Genomic DNA, 24,831 nt, shown 5'->3' on the forward strand with positions numbered 1-24,831 from the left:
TAACTTGTTATTAATTTGTTCTTCCTTTCATTGCAATATATGAAGTACGATTACCAATCACAGTACTATTTAGTGAAACATCTTTTATAAAAGTGAAAAGCATGACTTTTGTTTTCTGCCTGATGTGGGTCATGTCTAATTCTTGGATCTGATTTGATGATTTTATTTGCTTTTCCTGCCTCATAGAGTTCAGATACTTCCACACTTATGTGATCATCCACAATTTGAACTAATCTTCCCAGATAATTTGTGGAGAATGCAACATATTAACAACATACAAATCTTTGTTAACTTTATAAACTGTAAAATGTTTTGAGAAACAAAATAATGCCTTCAAAGTTTAACAAAAAAAGAATTGCCCTTAGAAAATGAGAAAATAAATTCAATTTTATGCAAAAGAATTAAATGTGGAAGTGTCGAATAAAAGAGTTCCATTTTTAATTCATCTTAAACTCAAGCTTTTAATACTATCTAATTAGCCTAGCAGAGTTTTGAGGAGGTTATCATTTGAATAACTTATTGTGATGTGGTGGAAGTGAAATTATGTGCAAGTTCACTTTTGAATTTGTTTAAATCGATGATTTAAGAAGAATCTGAGAAAAATGAAGTTTGTAGGATGTCATAAAATTCTTAGTTTCTTTGTGCTTTTTCACCCTGCATCAGAGTATTTCAAGGTCTTGAAAGAGGTTCAAAAACTGAATTTGTTCCTACAATTTCAGCCCATCTGTGTGGTGAAGGTTGGAGTCACGTTGGGGATGTCTGCCTCCGGATCAACACAAGTCGAGAAAACTATGATAATGCAAAACTTTATTGCTACAATCGTAGTGGCAATCTTGCTTCTCTTACCACATCTAAAGAAGTTGAATTTGTTCTAGATGAGCTACACAAATATACAGTTCAGGTATTTCAGATAATGTCATTTATAAAATTCCAACTTCTCCAATTTTGCATGCTTGGAGAATGCACACTGTGAAACATCAACAATAGTAAGTGAGTTATTAAGCTGCTGTAATGTTGCGGACACAAAATGGTGGAATGTAATTTAAAGACCTATCTTCAGTGGACCATTTTGGGAGTGTAGATTCCAGTTTATTTGGACTTTTGGGGTTTGTAGTTGGGAACTTTGGGCAATTACTTTTAATTTATATCTGTTTCCAACCTAACTGCCTGTAGACAGTGGCATTTTATTTCACAGCATTAAGTTCTCTACTGTAGTGACAGTAATATATTCTTGCCTGTTTTCACTTCAGAATGTTTAATACAGTTAATTTAAAATTAATGGGTTATTGACATTCGAGCATGATTATATGAACTACTTGTTGCTGTAAAATAGTGCTTTAAATGATTTTATTTAAAATTTAAAAATCTAAACTTAATTTCACAACTTAAAAATTAAAAATTGACCTCATATCTATATATGAAGAGGCATAAGAATTTTACTCAGAAAAATTGTAGTTTTGAATGCCTGGCCGTGGAAAAATAACAATCTGCAGTGCAATCCTACATTGATGCAGAAGAAACATTATGATGAGAGTCGCTTAACTTCAGTCTACTGCTATAAATCTGGCATAGCTGGACTTCTGCTTGTCATGTGGAATCATAGCTGAAAGTAAAGACTGCAAACTTGGCAGCTAACTTATTATTTGGAGTTATAAGATAACTTCTCATTTGTTGTAAGAATGTATGATGAAAGTAGGAGTTAGGGCTGAAGCAGTTCATTGAATTTAATACGTCTGCATTTAAAACAATTCAAAGGATAACTTATCCACTTGGTGTGAAATAGAGGTAGTTCACATTATATATATTGGAATATTAATCATCTGGAAATAAATGATATTCTCCACCTTGCTATGTGACTAAAATGGGAGATAGTGAGGACTTAAATTATGGTGCTAGATAAAGTACAGTTGGTCGGGCAACATCTGAGGAACAGAAAAATCAACATTTTGGGCATAAGCCCTTCATCAGGAAGGACTTATTACCTGAAACATGACTCTCCTGCTCCTCTGATGCTGCCTGACCTCCTGTACCTTTTCCAGTGCTACGCTTTTCAACTTTTCAAAGATAGTAGTTCCTCACATCATTGACTTTAATATCCAGGCATATAGATCTAATTCAAGTTGACTTTAATATTGAGTCATATAGGTCGAATTCAAGTTGACTTTAATATTTAGTCATAAAGGTCTAATTCAAGTTGCTGTTTTCCCACAGTAGTATACTGTACTTGGTTCCTGCATGGTGGTGTACCTCGAGGTCTTGCAAAGAATTTAGTCTTGCCTATGTGTGTTGTGACTCAACATGAATGGCAGGAAGGCAATGGTCTTGTGTGTGCAACATCTACATTAACAGTCTTGTGTTGAATTGCATGTGTTTTCAAGACAATGAAGAAGAATCATCAAACCTCATCATTAATGTGACTATCATTATCTGAAATTGATATCTAAAGAATTTTTTTTAATGGTGTAATTCTGTCTGTTATTTAGACACAATGATCAGTACTTTTGCAGACTGCTGGCAGAAATTTGTCACCATCCTCTGCCTGCTGCATGCTGATATGCATGTTATAATTCTCATCAATGAATCCACCACCAACCCAATATGAATGCAACTGGGGCTAAGTGAGGCTCTATAGTTGTATCCAAACTCTTCTCCATCTTCCTCATCACAACATTCGACACCATATCTATTAAGGTCCTCAGTGGAGTTGGATCTTTCTACAGGATGAGCGGAACACTTTATAAGTGTTCTGAATCATGATAACTGTGACTTTTGTTATTGAGCTGCAGTATGCAGATAATATTTACTTATGTACATACTTAGAGGCTCAGCTCCAAGCCATCATTCATGCATCCTGAGAGGCATATGAAAGAAATGGACCTAAGGCAACACGTCCTCTACCAGACTGTTCTTGCTGGGTAGCACTGTCATATTAAATAGAAAGATCAAACCGTAAGACTCTGAGTAAAGTAGAGTACTTTTCTGTGGATTGGCTCCTTGCTGCAGTAAAGCAGTTTGAATGTTCTGTCGAGCCTGAGAAAAATGCCATCAGAGGTTATCAAGCTTGGCCAGCTGCTACCAGAGTGCAGTGGGGAAAGACCACTGTCTGAGGTCTTCCTGCTGAAGTTAAATGAGGGTTCATTCAGTTAACAGGCCCTCCAAGTACCTCAAATGCATGTAAATATAGCCTTGTTTGTAAGAGGTGTCTTTGGTTTGTTTAGATAAAGTGAAACTCCAAAGTTTGTTTGTTTCCTCGACATGCTATTGTATAGAACCAAACTGCAATTGTAACTATATTATTGTAGAGAGAAATATCAAAGAGGACTCTTATGTCCTGTGTTCCTTAGCAAAAGCGATCTTTATTCAGAGCCCTATTACCACATACATGGGAGAAGCCAGAGACCACCCCAAATCTAGCCTTCACGTGGGGGGCAGTAACCCTTTAATTATCAAGTTCAGATTGGAGGTCAATAACACAGTGAGATTCCCAGCAAAATGCAATATTTTTATACCTTTGCGTTACAATAATTACATGCAATGTTGATATCATTGTTAGCTGCTGAATCAATACAATCAATCCAGTAAACATACAATCAATGATGGACAACTCCATGGACAGCTCTAGGTCTTCCTGTAATCTCATGATGTTTCCAAGATACCTCCATCATCTGTCTTTGAGATCTTACAATGCCTCTGACAGATTTATTCCTTCCTAGACATTTGCCAGCTGCACTGCATTGTTTACTAAGAACTCATCCAAATTCTGTCCTTTTTTAGCATGGCAGATAAAGAACGATATTAATTTCTCCCAATTGTCTTTAAAAATTGTCTTTAAAATTAACTGTAATATAAAGTTCAAAAAGAGAAGTTACTGGAAAAGCTCAGCATGTCTGGCAGCATCAGTGCAGAGAAATAAGAGTTAACAATTTGGGTTTGGTGACCATTCCTCTAATATAGTTACTGTGACATAGCTGACAATTTCAGAACAACTCTTCTCTCGCTTCAGCCTGAGAGATCAGATACCAGTCCCTCTGACTTACAACTGCAGCTTACGACGCCTGCTATTTACATGCTTTTGAGTGAATTTTCAACTAAAGTTTCATTTTTAAATAAAATTTTACTATTTCCAATCTGAGCACTATCCATTATTAATTAACAGGATGAGTGTGAAATTCAAACACTTCGTAACTTTACCAAACCATTAAATGAAACTTGTTTAGATTACACAGACAACTAGGGACCAGCCACATCTTCATTCTGTATTTTGTAATCTGTCTTTGTCACTCTTCCCTTGATCTTTGGATGTAAGAATTTGTTCAAATTAGCTAAATCTGCATTTAAGTTTCAGTTGTTTATCTCGCTCAGTTGTGACCTCTTTTTACAACCTGGTGGTCAATGTTTTTTCGGAGCTCGTGTTTACACCATTTATTACTTTATCTTCCCCAATAATGCATTAAGCCTCTAACCTTTTCACACTAATTTGTTGTTTGCCCTTCTAATTCTCCAATTCCCTAAACTGATCAAAGTACAATAGGGTCAGACTTTTCCTTCTGCTCTTTAGGCTAAATAACAAACTTGAGACTGTGGCTAAATCAAACTTTACATAAATTCCCTTTACTAAAATGCTTATAACTTTAGAACCGCCTTTTCACAGGAACCTGATTAACTTCTGTAGTGTTTCTTCCTACTGAGAATCTTATCTAGTATATCTATATAGAGCTTACAAGTCAAGCTGTGAGCAACTGCTGTATGTAACTGTCAAATCTTTCCTGCCATCTTGTGTTTGCTAAAAAAGCCCAAATGGCCATATTGCCAACTTAGTCATGTGCTACTACAATAAAGATTTTTTTTATGAAGAAAGTATATTTTTAAAAGAAAAAATATTATTAACTCTTGGCAGGGCGACCCATGGTGGTAAGGTTAGAAGGAAAGAACTAGACAAAGCACAATCCAAAGCAAATTTTGAAACCATGATCCAGGCAGAAGATATTTTTATGATATGATCGGCTGCAACAACAGATGAAGGCTGCAGTATTATAGAAATCTCCAGTTAAAGAGGTTCCCTTTCCGTGCAATACAGAGAGAGAGACACACATGCAGACTGACGCATGCTAACCACTCTCAAACACCGCCTCTGGCGATGGGCAAAATTGATGGGGACGGGATCATGACATCTGGATTTTTCCATCTTTCAACCAGTATATAAGCAATGGAGTTTGACCCAGTTATTTCACTCTTGAAATAGGCACAGAAGTGCATTTCGACAGCATACTTCATCATTAAGCAGCCCTCTTCACTCCTCTTACCCCTCGGGGGGAAAGGGCTAGAAAATGTGCTCTAAAAATGATCTCTTCTGTCACCAACCTGGCTGGAAAACTGCATCCAGCAGGCTATGGTTTGAAAATCAATGGCAATCTTGGAACCTGGAATGTACAAACGCTCATGGATGAAGAGCAAAGCATCATCTAGAATGAAGAACTGCCCTTGTGCCCATGAGCTTGGATACTTCAGCATCGATATTTATGCCCTGCTGGAGACTGGAAGACCAGGCAAAGGGCAATTGAGTGAAGAAGATGGTGCTTCTTCTGGATAGGAAAACCTACAAATCAACCTAGGATGAATGGAATCAGATTCACCATCAAGAACAAACTTGGCAACTACCTCTCAGAGCTCCCTGTTGGCATCAGTGATTACTTAATGACTCCCTGTCTGCAACTTGCCAAGAACCAGCAGGCAACGGTTGTAAGCCTGTGCTCTAAACCTTGATGCCACAAGTTAGCCCAAAAGCTTCTACTCCACTCTGGGTACCATACACCCCAAGATGCTCAAGTGTGATAAAATGATCCTCCTTGAAAACGTCAGTGCTAGGGTGGACAGGACTCTCAACCACTGTTCACCAAATGTAAGGAATACCAGCTGATTGGCTTTAACACACTTCTGCCAAAACAACAAACTCAAGACTTCTTGAAGGCATTCACAATCAAAACACTGGCATATAATTGACTAAGTCATCAATCAGTCCTGAAACCAAAAGTAATTTTTACCATGACGAAAGCAGTAATCAGTGCAGATGACCAGTTCATCTGTTCCCTTATGTCTAGCGAATGCCACCAGAAACAACTGAAGATGTAAAATCAACTCAAAAGAAATTATTATGGATTGGCTTCAAGAGCCAAGTAGAGTAGCGAACCTCCAACATTGTCTTCACCCAAATCTCCAAAGAGTTTATATTAATGGAATAGGTGAAACCTGGAAGAATCTGAAGATTGCCATTATCTTACGCTGTGAAGAAACTGTTGATGGTCAGACTAATCTTTGAGAATGGCCAGATCAATCGAGATCTCATCAATAAGAGGAGGAAAGCTCTGTGTCTAGCAAAACGGCATGGTGGCTCAGTGATTAGCACTGCCTCATACCACCAGGGCCCCAGGTTCAATTCTATTCTTGGGTGACTGTGTGGAGTTTGCATGTTTTCCCCGAGTCTGTGGGGTTTCTGCTGAGTGCTCTGGCTTCCTCTCACAGTCCTATGATGTACAGGTTAGGTGGATTGGCCATGCTAAATTGCCATAGTGTCCAGCGACATGTAGGTTAGTTGGGTTGGCCATGGGAAATGCAGGTTACAGGGATAGATTAGGAGGGTCGGTGTGGACTTGATGGATTGAATAGCCTGCTTCCAAACTGCAAGGATTCTATGATTCAAAATGATACCACCAGCAAGTTAGAGGAGATTTTATCAATCAGAAAGCAGAGTTACAATGAATAACTGGGGAAATCAGGAACCAATGGTGGACTGAGAAAGCGAAAGAGCTGCAACTCCTTGCTGACAAGCAACATTTTTGAGGTTTTTTCAGTGCCATGAAGGTAATTTACAGATCCATGCCCTTGGCCTCAAATCAGAGTAAAGATGGAACACTTTTGCGAAACAGAAAAAAAATCAGCCTTCGATGGAGTGAACACGTATGTTGATGACAATGTCATCCCTGCTTTATTAGAAGACAATCTTCAACCATGATGCAGTTATCGATGAAGACACGTTTGAGGAAATACCCCAACAACCTATCATAGATGACCTTGGACTTCTACCTAATGTATCTAAAGAAAGAATAGAAAAGTTGCAGGATTAATCTAATCTAATCTAATCTAATCTAGTTAGACTGGATTCCGGTGGAGCTTTTAAACTTGGAAGAGCAGGGCTTGCCCACCATCTCCCAGAACTGTTCCTGAAAATCTGGGGCAAAGAAGAAATCCCTGCCAATTTTAGGGATGTTGTCATCACCATTGTCTTCAAGAAAAGTGGCAGTTTCCAGAGAAACTGATCAACATCCTCTGTCTCCTCAACAATAAGACGTCAGTGATGGCCCTAACTGACAATAATATGACAGAATCCTTCGATGTCAAGACAGGATATATCATTTGAAGGCAATGTTCAAAAACATTCAACTTTTCCACATTTACAATATAAATATTGTGCAATTTAGTTTTAACAACACAATCCCCCAAAATGTTGAACTTAATGGCTGTCACATGCGCAAAAAAAACACATGCACTTCTCCATCTTTATCACCATCATTTTTCATTTTGTCACGAACAAGCTTCCCAGTGATATGGACATTGTCTACACATGGATGGAAAGCATTTCTACCTCAACCAGTTGAAATCCAAGAAGAAAATGACATTGACCTCGCTTATGGAACTTCAGTATGTTGATGACAATGTCATCCCTGCTTTATTAGAAGACAATCTTCAGTCTTCTCATAATGCCTTCGTGGAATTGTACAAAAGAATTAGTCTCTGCCTCAACCTCAAGAAGACTGCCATATTTCACCAACCAGGCCCAGGTTAAGTTCTGGTCCATCCCTCCATTAAGATCAATTGAGAAATCCTCCCAAATATGGAATGTTTTTACCATAGCTGGGAAACACCCTCTGGTATAAAGCTGACACCGATATGGAGATTCAATGTCGCATCCGATCTGTGAATGCTGACTTTGGACACATAAAGAACGAGAGTCTTCAATGACCTTAACATCTGTGCTGATACCAAGATCCTTGTGTTTTCAGGCAGTCATCCATCCAATTCTTGGATTATGTATTGATGCCAGCTCAAGGCCCGTGAGAGGTATCATCAACGCTGTTTGAGATGTATTACCTACATCAGCTGGGAGGGCAGATGTACTAACATTACTGCCTTTGAAGCAGTCCGTTGCACTAGTATTAAGGCAATGATCATTTGAAATCAACTCTGTGGGGCTGCCTACATGCATAGGATGCCTGAGAGCTAACTGTCAAATCAAGCAAACTTCACTGAGCTCAAAGAAGACACGAGAATGAGAAGAGGTCAAAAGAAGCATTTCAAAAACTCCCTGAAGATTTCCTTCAAGAAATGCTGCATAGATATTAATGTGTGGGAGAACCTTGTTCAGAGAAAAATGACTTTGAAGAAGCCCCTTAATGAAGGGAGGCAATGCTTTGAGAACACCTATTGGCAAGAGCAAGTATGGAAAAGCAACAGGAGAAAACAATGCTACTGATTTCAAAGCCAAGGACCAATTCCACCACCTGCAAAGACCTGCCAAATGTGAGGTTGGAGACGCGGCTCTAAGAGCAGACTCATTAGCCATGCAAGGACTTGCAGAACTCATGACCAGTGAAACAGAATTTCCGAAGTAGACAGTTATACTTATTAGTGAGTAATTGCTGACGACAGCAAAAGTGGATTAATTCTCACGTCCTGGAAATATTTTTCTTTATGGACAGATATCAATGATGAAACTCAGTTTTTTTTTTACCAGCATGTTGTTCCTCAGCTGTCTGAGGAACAGAATTTTTCATGACAAAGATCTCAAATCTGACATCAATCTCAGGGTTTACAGGGCACAGAGTTAAGAACTCTCCTATACATGTTGGAACATGGAGGAACAGCAGACACTGTAAATCCCTCAAAAAATTTCACCAGTAATGTTTCTGCGAGATCCTGCAAATACAATGGCAGGGTAGGCATTCCAGTATTAGTGCCCTCTTTCAGGCTAACATTTTAGGCCAATATTCCCAGAATGGAGGCACTAATTTCTGTCACTCTGGGTGGCACATTATCCACATGACTGACATAATCAGTCCAAAGCAAGCTCCCTACTTCAAATTTCATCTTTGCAAATGATTACCTGAAAGGTAGTGGAAACACTTTGAGGATGTCCTCAAAGGTCGTCATCACAGAACTTTGAGTCTCTTGCCAAAGACGAAGCACTATGCGTCATCAAGCTCTACCTGTGGAAAAATGTTTTATTATGTGGGGACTTGGTATTTATGGTTTTCAGGTCCTTTTTTTAAGGGTCAGAAGTTATTTGGAATAGTGACCTAAAGACAGCATTTCTCCGAAATCATGTGACTTGAGCTAAACTTCTCAAACAACTACTTGGTGAGATAATTAGTGCTTTTGTTGACTTGATACATAGAAGGGAAGCCCATAGGCCAGAAACAATTCCAAACTAAAGATCTTTACTAGTGGTTGTGCAGTTTACTAGTTTAAAAGTAGTCAAAGCTTTAAGTTTATATTTGAGTTAATTAATAGAAGTCAATGTGTTAACCAGGGTGACAATGCAACTCAGGAACACACAGCATTCACCACATCTGGTGAATAAAAAAAGAGTTGCTGAAAGGAAACTTTTATGGCTGGTTAGTTCAATAAAAACTTGTATGTAAAGATAGGAGTGATATATCATCCAAGTTGTGTCTGTAAAGGATTTTGCTGAGAAAAGGATTGAGTCTATCTTCCTGTTGAACATGAAATCTTTCCAAATTTTCTTATTTTTTCTCGTAGTAAACTTAATTTTTTTGTTGTTAACAGTACATTAACAGCTTCATGTGAATGTTATTTGACCACCATGGTAATCAAATTGCAAAAAATAAAATGTGTAGCCTATCAAGCCAGTTTTCACTCCGGAATCTTGACTTATGCAGTATTACCATTAGCTGAAGGTCATAACAGAATGCTGAGGTGAACAATTTAGTTACCTCAGACCCACAATTCAGAATGGATGAAAATCTTCATATGGAATGGCTGTAGAAAAATGATTTGAAGACAATGTGTCTTTTCAAATGTCTACTTAAATAAAATGGTCTTTTGTTTGTGATTTTAGGAAGTGAATAGGCTAATCTCTGCCTGAAACAACTGCTCATAACTTCAAACTTGCTTGACATATGTAACAGAATTCTTGTAAATAACATTTGTGACAAAAAGCTAGGAGAAAGGTGGGCGGCACGGTGGCACAGTGGTTAGCACTGCTGCCTCACAGCGCCAGAGACCCGGGTTCAATTCCCGCCTCAGGCGACTGACTGTGTGGAGTTTGCACATTCTCCCCGTGTCTGCGTGGGTTTCCTCCGGGTGCTCCGGTTTCCTCCCACAGTCACAAAGATGTGCGGGTCAGGTGAATTGGCCATGCTAAATTACCCGTAGTGTTAGGTTAAAGGGGTAAATGTAGGGGTATGGGTGGGTTGCGCTTCGGCGGGTCGGTGTGGACTTGTTGGGCCGAAGGGCCTGTTTCCACACTGTAAGTAATCTAATCTAATCTAAAAAAAAAAGAATTAACCAATGTTATATAATGGTATTTGGGATTTGGAGCAAATGGGGCCTTTACTCTGAGTGCTTCACTTCACATTTAATTGTATTAAATTGTGCTTCTCATTTGTCTGCCCAATTTCAGGATTCTGTCTATGTCCTCTTCCCATCCTCATTATTTATTATTTTGCCAAGTTTTATGTGAATTTTAAATTTTAAAATTTTAAAATACTTTCGATGACATCTGTTATGGATCAGGCCAGACCCCTCAAAATATTTCAAGAAGGTAGCCCAAACCCTAATTTTGCTAGTTGTTTTAAGCAGGTGTAAAGTTGGTATTCCATTAAAGAATTAGCTAGTCAAGCCACTTAGTTTTAAGCAAAAGAGAATTTATTTACAAAATTACAGAATGAAACATAAATTACGGAAAACAGAATACCAAATAACTTATACTATCCGAAAACCCAACAGCCTATCCCAACTTAATGATGCTGTTCCCGATACTTGCAACAATCCCCATAAACACCCATTAGCACAAAAGGTAAAATCAAACAAGTTCCTATAGGAGAGAAGTCAGAGAGAGATCAGTATGGACCTGCTTCTGGATCTATCAGTCTTTCTTCACACTCACTGCTTTTTAAAAAAAACCAAATCAGAGAAAAGCTGAGCTAGGAGAACTGGCCACTCTGCTTTCATTATACAAATGTGTTTTTTTTTAATTTGAAAGCCTTCTGTCTGAGGCAGTATCTGTTAGCTGTTATCAAATTAGCCCTAAAGCCCACCCAAACTCAGACCTTTCGGAACATGTGTCGTTTACAACCTCTCTGGAAAAACCAAGGACTCCATAACGTTGTTAAAGGAACACCTTTATCGCACGTAGTACATGTCTTTTACAAATTATGTGAAAAGTCTTTGCTCCCTAATACAGACTTCTGAGGGCCCCCACTGCATTCTTATCTCCAATCAAGAAAACATGTACTGTATCTCTCATTACCTCCGAGCACTTAGTCAATTATGTACTCAAATTCCTACAGTCCCTTTAGTGCCATTTACTTTTTTTCCAAAAATTTCTGTTATGTGACATTTTATTAACTGCTTTTGTACGTCCAAATGTACAACAGCTGCTTCATGACCTTATCACATAAATGCTCTGAAAGAGCTTAGTCAAATTAATGAAACACATTTGCTTTTGATTCTTGTTCGTAAATAATCCATGCTTCTCCAAGTGTGACTGAATTTTATCTTTGCAATGGTCTTGTAGTTTTAACATGATTGATGTTGTTGCATTTATTTCTCACCCTTTTTGAATGATGATACACTCTGTATGCACTGGTTTAATTCGTAATTTTGACTGATGCTAACCTATTTAATATCTCTTTTGTACTTTTACCACTTGTAGAAGGTGGTAGCATGGTGATAATATCACTGTACCAGTAATCCAGCATCCCAGACACATGATCTGGGGAGATGCATTGAAATCCAATCACATTAGCGGTTGAATTTAAATTCAATGAATAACTCTGGAATTTTTAATAAATTAAATCATTAACAATAATCATAAAACTCCTTTGGTTCACTGATATCCTTTAAAGAAGGAAATCGGCTATCTATCACAGATTCACATACTCATGCATCTGATATGACCATGTAATTCACTCAGATCAATAGAAAATAGGGATAAAAAAATAAATTCTGGCCTTGCTAGTGACACTTATGTCCCATGAAAGAATAAAGAAATAAATCTCTTGATTTCCTTGTCTTCTGTAGTAATTTCTTGCTTAATATTAGTTGTGTTCTTGAGGAAAGTGCAACTTTAAATGAAATTGCACTAAGCATCTCAGATCTTCCCATTACAACCTATGTAATAGCTAGTTCAGTTCTTTGAATCTTTCTTGTCAGGAAGAGTTGGAAAATTGCACCTTACTAATCCTAAATTGTAATTGAGGATCTGTTAAAATAATTTTAGAAAAGAAAAATAACTCATAATAGTTACCAACTGCCTGCTGCTCTCCCACTCGCTGATCCTTTTGTACCCCGACTTTCTCACTTACCGATTCTATCTGCTTGCTGCTTCTCTTTCCTGCTTGTCCTTAATTGCCACTTCCTGGTCCAAACCGTTGATGTCAGCAAGGGCTCAGGAGAGGGATTGTGACAGAGAGAGATGAGACTAGTTGCAAGTGGAAGAGTTGGAAGTGGGGGAGTGGGGAGGGGGGTGGGGTAGGGTAGTGGTGATGGGGAAGCATTGAACTGGAGAGGGTTGGGGAATGGGAGCAGCTGCTACAAATTGTGTCAATTGATCATACGATGCAACTTTGATCTTGGTATAAAATTATGCTAAAACAGAAATCATGATTCGAAATGCACGTACATGGCATTGTTATATCATGATATTGCAACAACGTAATTTAAAATGGGGCAACTTAGAATAGAAGCTGACTGTACTTCCACATAAACCTTTTGGATTATAACCTTATGCTGCGAGATTTTTAACTTTGTCCACCCCACTTCAACACAGGCACCTCCGCATCATGTACTATGAGATTAAGTTCTTCAGCTTTTGTGAAAGCAATTTCCAGTGATTCATGCCCTTTACCTCCACAAGAAAATTTCCTTTTTATGTCTTTAACCAGTCCCATCGTTCCTCTAAGTATCTTTTTACATTTATAAGCTTGTAGAAAACTTTGCACTCCCATTTATGTTTTCCATTGTTTCCCTACCGTACTTAATTCTGCAGGTGAAATCCACGGTTGCTTTGCTCCTTATCGACTTGGAAACATTCTGATTAGGACGTTTGCCTGTACATAGTCCACAAATTCTTTATCACCCTTGCCTTTTATGTATTTTTTTCACTGCAGATTGTAGCAATTGAAGTTTCTTACTGATATGCTGCATTATTTTAAGATTTCTTTGAAATATACTTGCAGATTTAGTTCTCTCTCTTGTCTCACCATTTGATGGTCCATTTTAAACACTCAGCAATGTAACTCATTTTTGTTTCTTCACTAATCAAATAAATTCAACTTTTGAACTGTCTATATTGTCATCCTGTATAACTGTAATTTGACAGATCATAATTGCCTTACACTGCCCCCTACAATCCATCTCTATCCCATATAAGTACATTTTTGCCAGATAATTGTTTTCTTTCAGGCCCATGTTAAAGTAAGGTGTTTGTTGTAGTCATTATTATTGCAGCTGTGTGTAGCACCTCGTTTATGTAGCTTAACAATTTTATTTTTAATATTTGTTGCACAATTACAGATGTGTATAAAAATATCCACCGTGTTAGCTGTGACTCAGATAGCATACTATTCTGAGTCAGAGGATTGTGGGTTCATGCTCTGCTCCAGCATCTCTACAAAAAAATCTAAATACAGGACTAAATTGGATGTATTATTAAACCACCTCGGGCAAAAAAAGTAAAATAACTATGGCACTATTTTGAAGTGGATTAGAGCAATATCTTTGAGAACTTTGGTCAGGTTGAGAGGGTGGTGTAGGGTGTGGGGATTTTGATTTGGGTTAGATTTGGCAGGGGCAGGGGAATGGTTGGGTCCAACAGTTGTATGAAGCAAATATGAGTCTGTTTAATAGTTAGACAAGGAGTTAGGAGTTGGACTATGCATTTAACAGTCCAATTTCTCCTATGTAATTATTTTACTGAATTTTTTTTATTCATTCATGGGATGAGGGCATCACTAGCTAGGCCAGTATTAATCGTCCATCCTTAACTGCCCAGAAGACAGGTAAGAGTTAATCACATTACCTTTGGGTCTGGAATCACATGTTGGCCGATCAGGTAAAGTTGGCAGTTTCTTTCTCTCAAGGACATTTGTGAACCAGATGGGTTTTTCCAATAATTGGAAATCTATTTGTGGTCATCATTAGACTCCCAATGCCAGATTTTTATTGAATTCAAATTCTACCATTTGCCACGGTGGGATTTGAACCCTGGTCCCAGGAACATTACCTGGGTCTCTAGATTACCAGTCCAGCAATAATACCACTAGACCATCACCTCCCCATTATATTGGAACCGTCTGAAGTTTCCATTTGAATGGATGCTTTCAGAAGGGTCCGCACATAGAGGAATTGCCCAGCAAAAATTCAGTTTCCCAGACAAGTCATTTGGAGTTTGCTGCAGTAGAGATTCCACAAGGTAACTCCCATCTAACTGCAATAACAACTGTCTGGCCAGCAGAAAATCCGTCCGATGTCTGTGGGAGCTGTCTGCGCATTAATTCTATCAGCACTTCAAAAATACTTCAATGCCCATATCTACAGAAGTCTTTAGACTAGATTCCCTTCAGTATGGAAACAGGCTGTTCGGCCCAGCAAGCCCACACCGACCCTCTGAACAGTAACCCACCCAGACCCATTCCCCTACCCTATATTTACCCCTGACTATGACACCTAACACTATGGGCAATTTAGCATGCTCTATTCACCTGACCTCCAATCTTTGGATTGTGGGAGGAAACTCACACAGACAATGTGCAAACTCCACACAGACAGTCACCTGAGGCAGGAATCAAACCTGGGTGCCTGGCGCTGTGAGGCAGCACTACTAACCACTGAGCCACCGTTCCACCCTAGCCCTCTTTCTTTTGCTTTCCTGGATTTTGTTTCTTTGATCCATTCAATTCTTACTTCTCGATAAAAGTTTGTTCTGCCGATGTTAATTCTCTAAGTTACGATGGATTTTTTTCCCTTCCTTTGTGTTGCTGCCATCGTGCCCACTCCTTTCCCCACCCCATTTTTGATCAGCATTTATTGAAATACTTGCTCCATTAAGGCTCTTACTTTTAGCCAGTTATAAAATAAAACTGCAATATTCTGGCCAAACCATGTCAATCAAGCTATTATTAGACCTTAATTTTAAACTTCACATCTGAATTTAAAATCTCTCAGACTTTGCCCCTCCCTGTTCTCCATATCTCTGTACCTACTCCAGCCTAACAACACATGATAACTGTGCTCCTCTAATTCTGTGCCCTTGAACATCTGTGATGTTATTGCTGCACTACCGATGGTTATGACTTCTGCCGAGCCTTGAGCTTTGGCATCCCTCTCTAAACCTCTCCAGTTCTATACCCCTCTTTTATATTCTGTCTCCATCTTTTCTCCTTTAAAATACTCCTTAAAGTTTGCCACTTTGACCGAGGCTTTGGTCATCTGCCCTCACATCTCATGAACAAAGGAAGTTCCTTTCATTACTTGGCATCAAATTTTGTTTGATAATGTTCCTTTGAAGGATGTTGGAATGTTCTATTCGTAATGCTGTGTACATATAAATTGCTTTACAATTATTAGTAGACAAGCAGGAGGCTAGAAGAACATAGCAATCCAGCGGCAGCATTAGGAGGTTGAGAAGTCAACATTTTGGGCATAACCCTTTTTTAGGACTGGGGTTAGTGTAAGGGGAGTTGCAGAAGTTGTGGGGCTGTGTGTGTGGTTGCAATTGGGTGTTGGGGAAGGGTTCTGGTTAGAGAGAAGGGCTGAGTGCTGTGGTACTGATAGGTGATCACAGGTAGGGGGTATAGCCTGTGGGTCGCCGGGAGGAATGAATCCGCTTGGTAGCTGGAAGGAAGGGTTGAGACAAAAAAATTGCAGATGCTGGAATCCAAGGTAAATAATAAGAGGCTGGGAGAACACAGCAAGCCAGGCAGCATCAGGAGGTGCAGAAGCCAATGTTTCAGGAGTTCTGAAGAAGGGTTACACCTCTAACATTGACTTCTACACCTCCTGATGCTGCCTGGCTTGCTGTGTTCTTCCAGCCTCCTGCTTGTCTACAGAAAGGAAGGGTAGGTCAAAGGAATGGAAGGGAAAAGGAGGGGCTGGAAAGGGAGTGGGGAATGGGAAGGGAGGTTATTTGAAATTGGAGATCTCAATGTTGAGTCCACAAAATGTATAATTCCACCCCTTCACGAATAGTATATCCAAGCTGGGCCAGCAGAAAAGGAAAGAGGTTTTGTCTGAACTCCAACACTTCATTAAATTGACATCAAGAGTTTTAATGACAGTGTGTATAATCATAACTCATTCATGCTGTGCCTTGAAATTGTTTCATATAACCAAGAAATACAAGTCTGCTCCCTTACTCTGGTAGACTTTTTCATGTGTTAGCCTGTACTGTGAAAACCTACACCTATGTGCTTGGCTCTATTTTGTTTTGCAGTTTGGAATTGTCTATAAGCCTTTCCTTAAACCATTAGGTAAAGGGTGTGTATGTTTGTCTGGAGTATAATCCAGATGGTTCAGAATAACGAGGTGTAACTCACTTGCACAGGGCAAATAAGTGAAAAGTTGACAGTGACCTCACAAGCACATTTGCTACTAAACTAGTGTGAATATTTTTCAAAATTAAATAACCTTTTTTGACTGAACTTTTCAATTTTATGTCAGCAGTAGGCAGCTTTTATGTTTTGAAACTATTTTCTAGAAATTAGCTTGATCTTTCCAACTAGTTCTAAGGTTTGTGTTTACGTTTATGTTTGTGTTTGTGTTTATTCTACCATGACATTGTATTGCTATAGATTTAAAAGTTATTTTTATTTGTTCCATTTAGTGTTTGAATAACATTTTTCTCAAGGCAAACTGACTATTTAAAACTATTTTCTGTTTTTACATAAGAAAAGTCTGATATGGAATCTTGGTAGGTATTGTTATAAAAATGAATACTGCATTATACCATTGTTAATGTTAGGGATGATTCATTTGCTTCGGCTTCTAAACAAGGTCGTTTGATACAACTGTTTTGATCCCAGCTGTGGTAATATTGGACAGAATGAAACATGGCTTGATGAGACCATGAGTTTTATTTTTACTATTTGTTAACCATGTAATTAAGCAGGAGCAAGAATTGGCTATTCAACCCCTCAAGCCTGCCCCATCATTCTATAAGATCTTGACCCCAGGCGTCAAATTATCTTTCATGGCAGCTCCTCATAGTCCTCAATTCCTTCTTCTAAACATATTCAGTGATTCAGCTTCCACAACTCTTCGGGTAGACAGTTCCAGACATTCATTACTTTCTTGGAGAAGACTTTAATTTGCAGGAATTCTTTATTCTGTAGCCTTATTCCCTTATTCTGGAGCTATATCCTAGTTTGAGATTCCCCCATTTAGTGGAAATCCCTTCACAGCATGTACTTTGTCAAACTGTCTCAGAATTTTGTATGTTTCAATAAGATCTTGCCTTATCCTTCTCAACTCTAATTATTAATGCTAAACTGTTTCTCCATTCTTGATAAGTCAACCCCATTGTTCCAGGAATCAGCCTACTGAATCTCTTTTCAACTGCCTTCAATGCTAGCATATCTTTTTTATATATGGGGGCAACACTGTACACAGAGCTCTGGTATGACCTCACGGCACCTGTACAGTTGTAAGAAGACTTCCCTATGTAAAAACACTAAACCTCTAGCAATAAAGTCTAAAATTCCATTTGCTGCCTTAATCACCTGCTGTACTTGTATGCTAGCTCTTTTGTGTTTTGACCACCAAGAACACCCAGATTCTTCTCTGTTGCACATTTTTAGAGAGCCTCTCCATTTTAAAAAAATGAGGTGGCCAAATTTGTTTTTAAAAAGGCCGTCCAAGCTCATTATACACAAAATGTTTCCTTTTTAATTTGGACCTACTATAATCATAGAGTCATAGAGATGTTAAGCACGGAAACAGACCCTTTGGTCCATGCCGATCAGATATCCCAACCCAATGTAGTCCCACCTGGCCCATATCCCTCCAAATCATTCCTATTCATATATCCATCCAAATGTCTTTTAAATGTTGCAATTGTATCAGCCTCCACCACTTCCTCTGACAGCTCATGCCATACACGTACCATCCTCTGTGCTAAAAAGCTGCCCCTTAGGTCTCTCTTATATCTTTCCCCTTCCACCCTAAACCTATGCCCTCGAGTTCTGGACCCATCCACCCCAGGGAAAAGACCTTGTCCATCCATCCCATCCATGCATGCACACATCTGCATTCATTTGATGTTGCCTTTCACTTATATCACATTCTGAGGTCCTTAAAAAGCTGTTACCTCAGTTCACTTACTCCTTAATTAGTTCCTTAAACTTGTGTTTTCAACAGTCTTGCAGAATGTTTTCTTTTTCGAAAGCTTAAAACCGTCCATCCTTAGCGCCTTTAATTTAACTTCTAAGCCATCCAGAATCACTTCCAGGATTATTTTGAAGATAGTTTAATTACACTGTTGTTGTTACAGGTCTTTGCTCCTGGCTTATCTGCTTCCCTTTAAAAGAAACCTGTACACTGCCTTCCTAAATGCAATTGTTTCTGTTCCTGTCTTCCTGTGCAAAAGGACATGTTGTTGCTAAACAGCAGCCTAATTTTGTATCTTCCTTCTACTGTTAATTCTGATGCACTGACTTATTCACCTCTGCTTTAGAATCGAAACTCCCAGATGATAGTACATTGGGAACCTCCTCTATGCAACAGTTTTATGAAATATCAAACATGTTTGTCACTGTTACAGAAATCAAATGAAAGTCTGGCAACCTTTTCTGAGATTGAGCTCTTTGTCATGTGGAATGGTGTATTGTGCAAATAGTCTGCTATCTGTGGTAAATTGGAGCAGTTAGTAATGGCTGTTTTGTAGTGGATTTTAAGAAACGAACTGTTAACTGGAATATATTCAGAATATGTTCCTCCCAAAAAAATCAATGAAGCTATGCAAAATCAGAACAGAAAAAAATCAGAACAGTATTGATTTCAAACTGGAAGAAATGTAAATTATTTAATGAAAATGCTTATTATTCCTTCTCTTTTGCCTTTGTCATGTTAGAAAATATCACCTTGGGTTGGATTACGCAAAATTAACGTCTCCTACTGGGGCTGGGAAGATATGTCACCTTTTACAAACACAACTCTGCAGTGGCTCCCTGGTGAACCCAATGACTCTGGTTTCTGTGCATATCTAGTAAGAGCCGAAATTGTTGGATTGAAGGCTTATGCGTGCACTGAAATGGCAAATGGTCTAGTTTGTGAAAAACCAGTTGGTAAGTTTTGGCTTACCTCAGTACACAAATGTTCAGCATGATTTTGAAAGAAATGAAATTAGATAAATAAGAAATGGGGCTTTTTTTTAGGTTGTGAAACCAGAGAGGCAATCTATCATTTGATATTGGTAATAAAATTATAAATTTCTGTATAAAGAATTTAATTGGAACATATCTGTAAATAACAAACAATTTAAATTTTCATTCATACTTGAGTCATGTTTGTTGGATTGTATCTAAACAGTTTACATACTAAAACATACTTTTATGTGTTACGTGCCAAATGAGCAGTTATTTTCTGTGTCTGCTTTCCTGCACACAGATGATCATTAGAGAAGCTAATCGGCTTTTTGTGTTGGTCAGATGATCAATGCGTTGATCAATTCTGAATATCAGTGGAACAGAACTTGAAAATGTCAGAGTGAAAAAGAAAATCTGTACAAAATATTTGTTGCTCCTATATTCCTGGCTGACAGTCTTTTATAAATGAAGTATCTTGAAGTAGAAATCCGTAAATTCCTTGTTTCTTTCAAATTCTTGTGTCCTCCCATTTTCATTTTTTTGCACCAATCCCAAGGAGCTCGTTTGTTTTATACTTTCAAAGACCAATATTTGCTTGCCAGATTTAGCCATTTTCTTACCGAAGACCCCCTATCATTGCATGCTTTCTTCTTCTCCTTCCTGGCCCTCCTGCATTTGATCATCTCTGAGACATTTCCCTTGTGGTTTTGCCCCTGAACTTCACAGAGTGCCCTGACCAAGCTACACACTGGAGAAACTACATTATTGATTAATTTGATACTGGTTTGCTTTCAGAAACCTAATAAAGTTTAGATTATTGTGCTTTATATAAATCAACAACACCATTCAGTCATATTTTAAGAAAGCAAGTGGTTGATGAAGAAATTGCTAAATGTGCGGTGGTAATTGGTTTTTGCTTCATATGTGAAGTTTCAAAGGGACACTGTTGTAGACCGGGAAACATTTGTTGTGGACATCCAAGATGCAGTAGAAAAAATGTATGCAGTTACTCGTAGTCTTTATTGGGCAATTGCTTAGCATGGAGATGGGAGGGCCCCAGAATTCCTACATGGCAGAGTAGGAAGGCTTGGAGACAGTCACTGCTTTTACTCCTTGTCCATGTTTTGTTGGGAAAAGTCTTGTAGATACTAAGCTTGCCCAGTTATTAGTAATGTGCCACTTCTGCAAGAGGAGGTGATCTTTTAAAGCATCGTGCCACAGCAGAAACCTCCTACCTCCAAATCAAAAATCTAAAGGGAGATCAGTTAATTCCAACTGTGTCCAAGAGCTAGAAGATATGGGTGATCATAAAGTGCCTTTTTTGGGCAAGGACAAATTCCAAGGAAGATTTTTGGTGTGCTAACATTATGTTCAAAGGCTGCAGAAGAAATTTCCAACATGACGTGGGAATACGAGTGTCAAATTTTCCTAATTCAGTAGTGGTTGAAATCTGATTTTCTACCTTCTTTGGTTATATAATTTCACAGTCTGGGGGCAGTAAACAGAGGGCAGTTAAGAACCAACCACATTGCTCTGGGTCTGGAGTCACATATTGGTTAGACCAAGTACAGATAGCAATTTCTCTCCTGAAAGGAAATGAAACGATAATTTCATGGTCACCATTCGACTCCTAATTTCAGATATTTATTGAATTCAAATTCCACCATCTGCCATGGTAGGATTCGTACCCAGGTCTCCAGAAAATTACCTGGTTCCTCTGGATTAACAGTTGAGCAATAATGCCAGTAGACTGTCGCCTTGCCTTGACTGCTGTGCTACAATATAATGGAAAGTAAATGGCAGAAGCTCTTTATGTAATTCAAAATAAGAATGCTCATTATTGACCTGGATAATTGGTGGTTTTCAAGTTTTGAATTTCTAGATAGGAACTCAGTATGACCCAGAACTATCTACCATTGTTGTGACTGATATGCATCCATTAGGCCAGGAGCTATATTATTCTAAATTGAGTAAAAGGGTCCTCAAAGATTGATATACTATGCCTCAGGCCTTTGACATGCTGACACTCTAGTTTACTACTCAGTCAGACTATAAGCTGTTGGACATGTTCAACACTAAAAAAATTTGATTGAGATGCATCTTAGAATGTGGAGGTTTTGTTTACGACACATGGCATTTGATATTCCCAGAGTGTGTCCATGATGAGCAGAAACTGCTTCAGATATGTTATCCCATATTTCATTGGTGTAGTCCACATAATGCCAGATATATTATGCAGAACCCTCTGCTTCCTATTATCATCTAGCAGCCAGTTAGACACTGAGGGAATTGTGCATCCCAAAAAGCTTGTATCGAATCTGTACAGATACATGGGAAAAATTGGCAATGACAGATTTTCAGCTAATCAATTCATCCACTTTGTTAGAATCACGTGATCAGTGGGGAATCAAGAGAAACACGTGTTAGTATCCATAAGCAGGCCTTGTCACTTGTAAGCCCAAGCTTGGATATTGTCTAGATCTTGTTGATCAGCAGGACACACAAATCCAACGAAAGTTTCAAGAACTGGGGAGTTTCCTAATCTTCTGGACAGCAGTGTATTACTTAACAAACACCACTGGACTGGACTAATTACCCAGATGACAGGATGACAGTCAGACCCACCCACTAACTGGTTCATATGCCCCTTTGCAGGAAGACACTCTGTCTCGGCCTTCTCCAAAGGCATTAAGAACATGATCAGGCTGATTAGCCAAATCTCTGCAGCACGTGGGGAATGGCATCAATGACTTTAGGTGGGAAGGAGGTGGATGTAGCATGATGTGAATAATATGTTATACTAAATGCATAAATGTTTATTAGTTAGGACTTGTATGGTGTCCAGCCTCAGCTGTCAAAGGCTACTTGTAATATTACTGGACTATAACTTGGTGTTGTGTGATTTCTTTTAACTTTGTACATCCCACTCCAAATCATGGAATGTTACGACAAGTCTGGCTGCGTTTTGAGTCTTTTTTTTTCACTCTACTTTAAGCTACAAGCCCAGCTTTTTCAGTCTATACTATGGGGCATTATGTACACATATCTCAGCCTTTGTGATTTCATTCCTCTCTCAAAAGTCTCCTTCAAGCCTACCTCTCGGATCTTCTAGTCTCTCTTTCTAACCTCCATCATCCCCTGCCACTTCGCATTCTGTTTGATCACCAGTGTTTTGCACTTGTGAAATACTTTGTTTGCATCCAGTGCTGTGATGTATACTTTTATTGATGTAAAATTGTATGTCATTTGAAGTGGGAGAAAGTGAGGGATGGAGATCAGAGCTGAAAAATGTGTTGCTGGAAAAGCACAGCAGGTCAGGCATCATCAAAGGAGCAGGAGAATCGACGTTTTGGGCATAAGCTTATCCAACAACACATTTTTCAGCTGTCATTTGAAGTGGTCATACTAATTTGTGTCAAGGTTAATTTTCAATGTTCCATGGTTAGTTTTTTTTATGCTGTTACTTTTCTAAAATGTGACAACTTGACACTCTCAACCTGTCTTGAGGTTTCTTCACAAGGTGCTCTTATGAAATAAATCTTTATGATTTGCAATGTACCTAAGGTCATGTGTTTCTGTAATATAAACAGAAAATGCTGGGAAAAACTCAACAGGTCTGGGAGCATCTGGGGAGAGAGAAACAGTTAATGTTTCAAGTCCAAAGATCTTCTTTGGAACTACAGATCTGTTCTGAGGAAGAGCCTTTGGACTCAATGTTAACTCTGTTTTCCTATCCACAGTTACTGCTTGTCCTGACGTTCTTCAGCATTTTCTGTTTTTATTTCATATTTTCAGCATCCAATATTGTACTTTCAGTTAATGACGTGCTTTTTGTATTGGACTAATATTTAAACCTTCATTTTGTACTCCAGAGGGCAGACATGCTCTTGAATTAAAGCAGCTACAGCTAATCTCAAAATTTGTTTTATGTTTCTTTGACGTGATAACTGTACTAAATCTAAATTAGATCTAACTTAGTAATTATGACAGATATTTTTGTATAGGAAAAACTTAAAAATGATAAGGAAAACGAGCAAGAATTATTTGTATAATTAAATGCATTAGGAATAATATCTGAAACTCGAGACTTGTTTTAGTATATAGGTCAAATTTTCTACTCCACTAAAGATTACATCGCACACAATGTATGCAGTATGTGCTCTAGTAAATATACTGGCTCCTATATTTGGAAATATTTTCCCTCATTTATGCACAATGTGCAATAACCAAATCCATATACTGTTCATCTAAGGAACTTTAACAGATGACTGTATTTAATTTCAACAATAGTTAGAGTCATAGAGATATACAGCATGGAAACAGATTCTTCGGTCCAACCTGTCCATGCCGACCAGATATCCCAACCCAATCTAGTCCTACCTGCCAGCACCTGGCCCATGTACCTCCAAACCCTTCCTATTCATATACCCATCCACATGACTCTTAAATGTTGCAATTGTACCAGCCTCCACCACATCCTCTGGCAGCTCATTCCATACATGTACCACCCTCTGTGGAAAAAGTTGCCCCTTCGTTCTCTTTTATATCTTTCCCCTCTCACGCTAAATCTATGCCCTCTAGTTCTGGACTCCCCAACCCCAGGGAAAAGACTTTGTCTATTTATTCTATCTATGCCCCTCATAATTTTGTTAACCTCTATAAGGTCATCCCTCAGCCTCCGATGCTCCAGGGAAAACAGCCCAGCCTGTTCAGCCTCTCCCGATAGTTCAAATCCTCCAACCCTGCCAACATCCTTGTAAATCTTTTCTGAACTCTTTCAAGTTTCACAACATCTTTCTGATAGGAAGGAGACCAGAATTGCACGCAATATTCCAACAGTGGCCTAACCAATGTCCTGTACACCTGCAACATGACCTCCCAACTCCTGTACTCAATATTCAGACCAATAAAGGAACGCATACCAAATGCCTTTTTCACTATCCTATCTACTTGCGACTCCACTTTCAAGGAACTAAGAACCTGCACTCCAAGGTCTCTCTGTTCAGCAACACTCCCTAGGACTTTACCAGTAAGTATATCAGTCCTGCTAAGATTTGCTTTCCCAACATGCAGCAGCTTGCATTTATCTGAATTAAACTCCATCTGCTACTTCTCAGCCCATTGGCCCATCTGGTCCAGATCCTGTTGTAATCTGAGGTAACCCTCTTCGCTGTCCACCACACCTCCAATTTTGGTGTCATCTGCAAACTTAATAACTGTACCTCTTATGCTC

General features: G+C 38.7%; 1 protein-coding gene across 3 annotated transcripts in view; it reads left to right on the top strand.

Annotated features, from left to right (window-relative positions):
- The window catches only part of atrnl1b (attractin-like 1b), a 944,158-nt gene that overhangs the window by 237,917 nt on the left and 681,410 nt on the right, over positions 1–24,831 (top strand). For 2 of the 3 annotated variants that reach the window (XM_043712811.1, XM_043712812.1), the window contains exons 15-16: positions 720–901; positions 19,364–19,577. In XM_043712811.1, coding sequence (XP_043568746.1) covers positions 720–901; positions 19,364–19,577 — 396 coding nt within the window. The remainder of the gene's footprint in view (positions 1–719; positions 902–19,363; positions 19,578–24,831) is intronic. The other variant, XR_006314946.1, reaches the window with a different exon arrangement.

The sequence above is a fragment of the Chiloscyllium plagiosum genome, chromosome 22, assembly GCF_004010195.1.
Source record: "Chiloscyllium plagiosum isolate BGI_BamShark_2017 chromosome 22, ASM401019v2, whole genome shotgun sequence".
NCBI lineage: Eukaryota > Metazoa > Chordata > Chondrichthyes > Orectolobiformes > Hemiscylliidae > Chiloscyllium > Chiloscyllium plagiosum.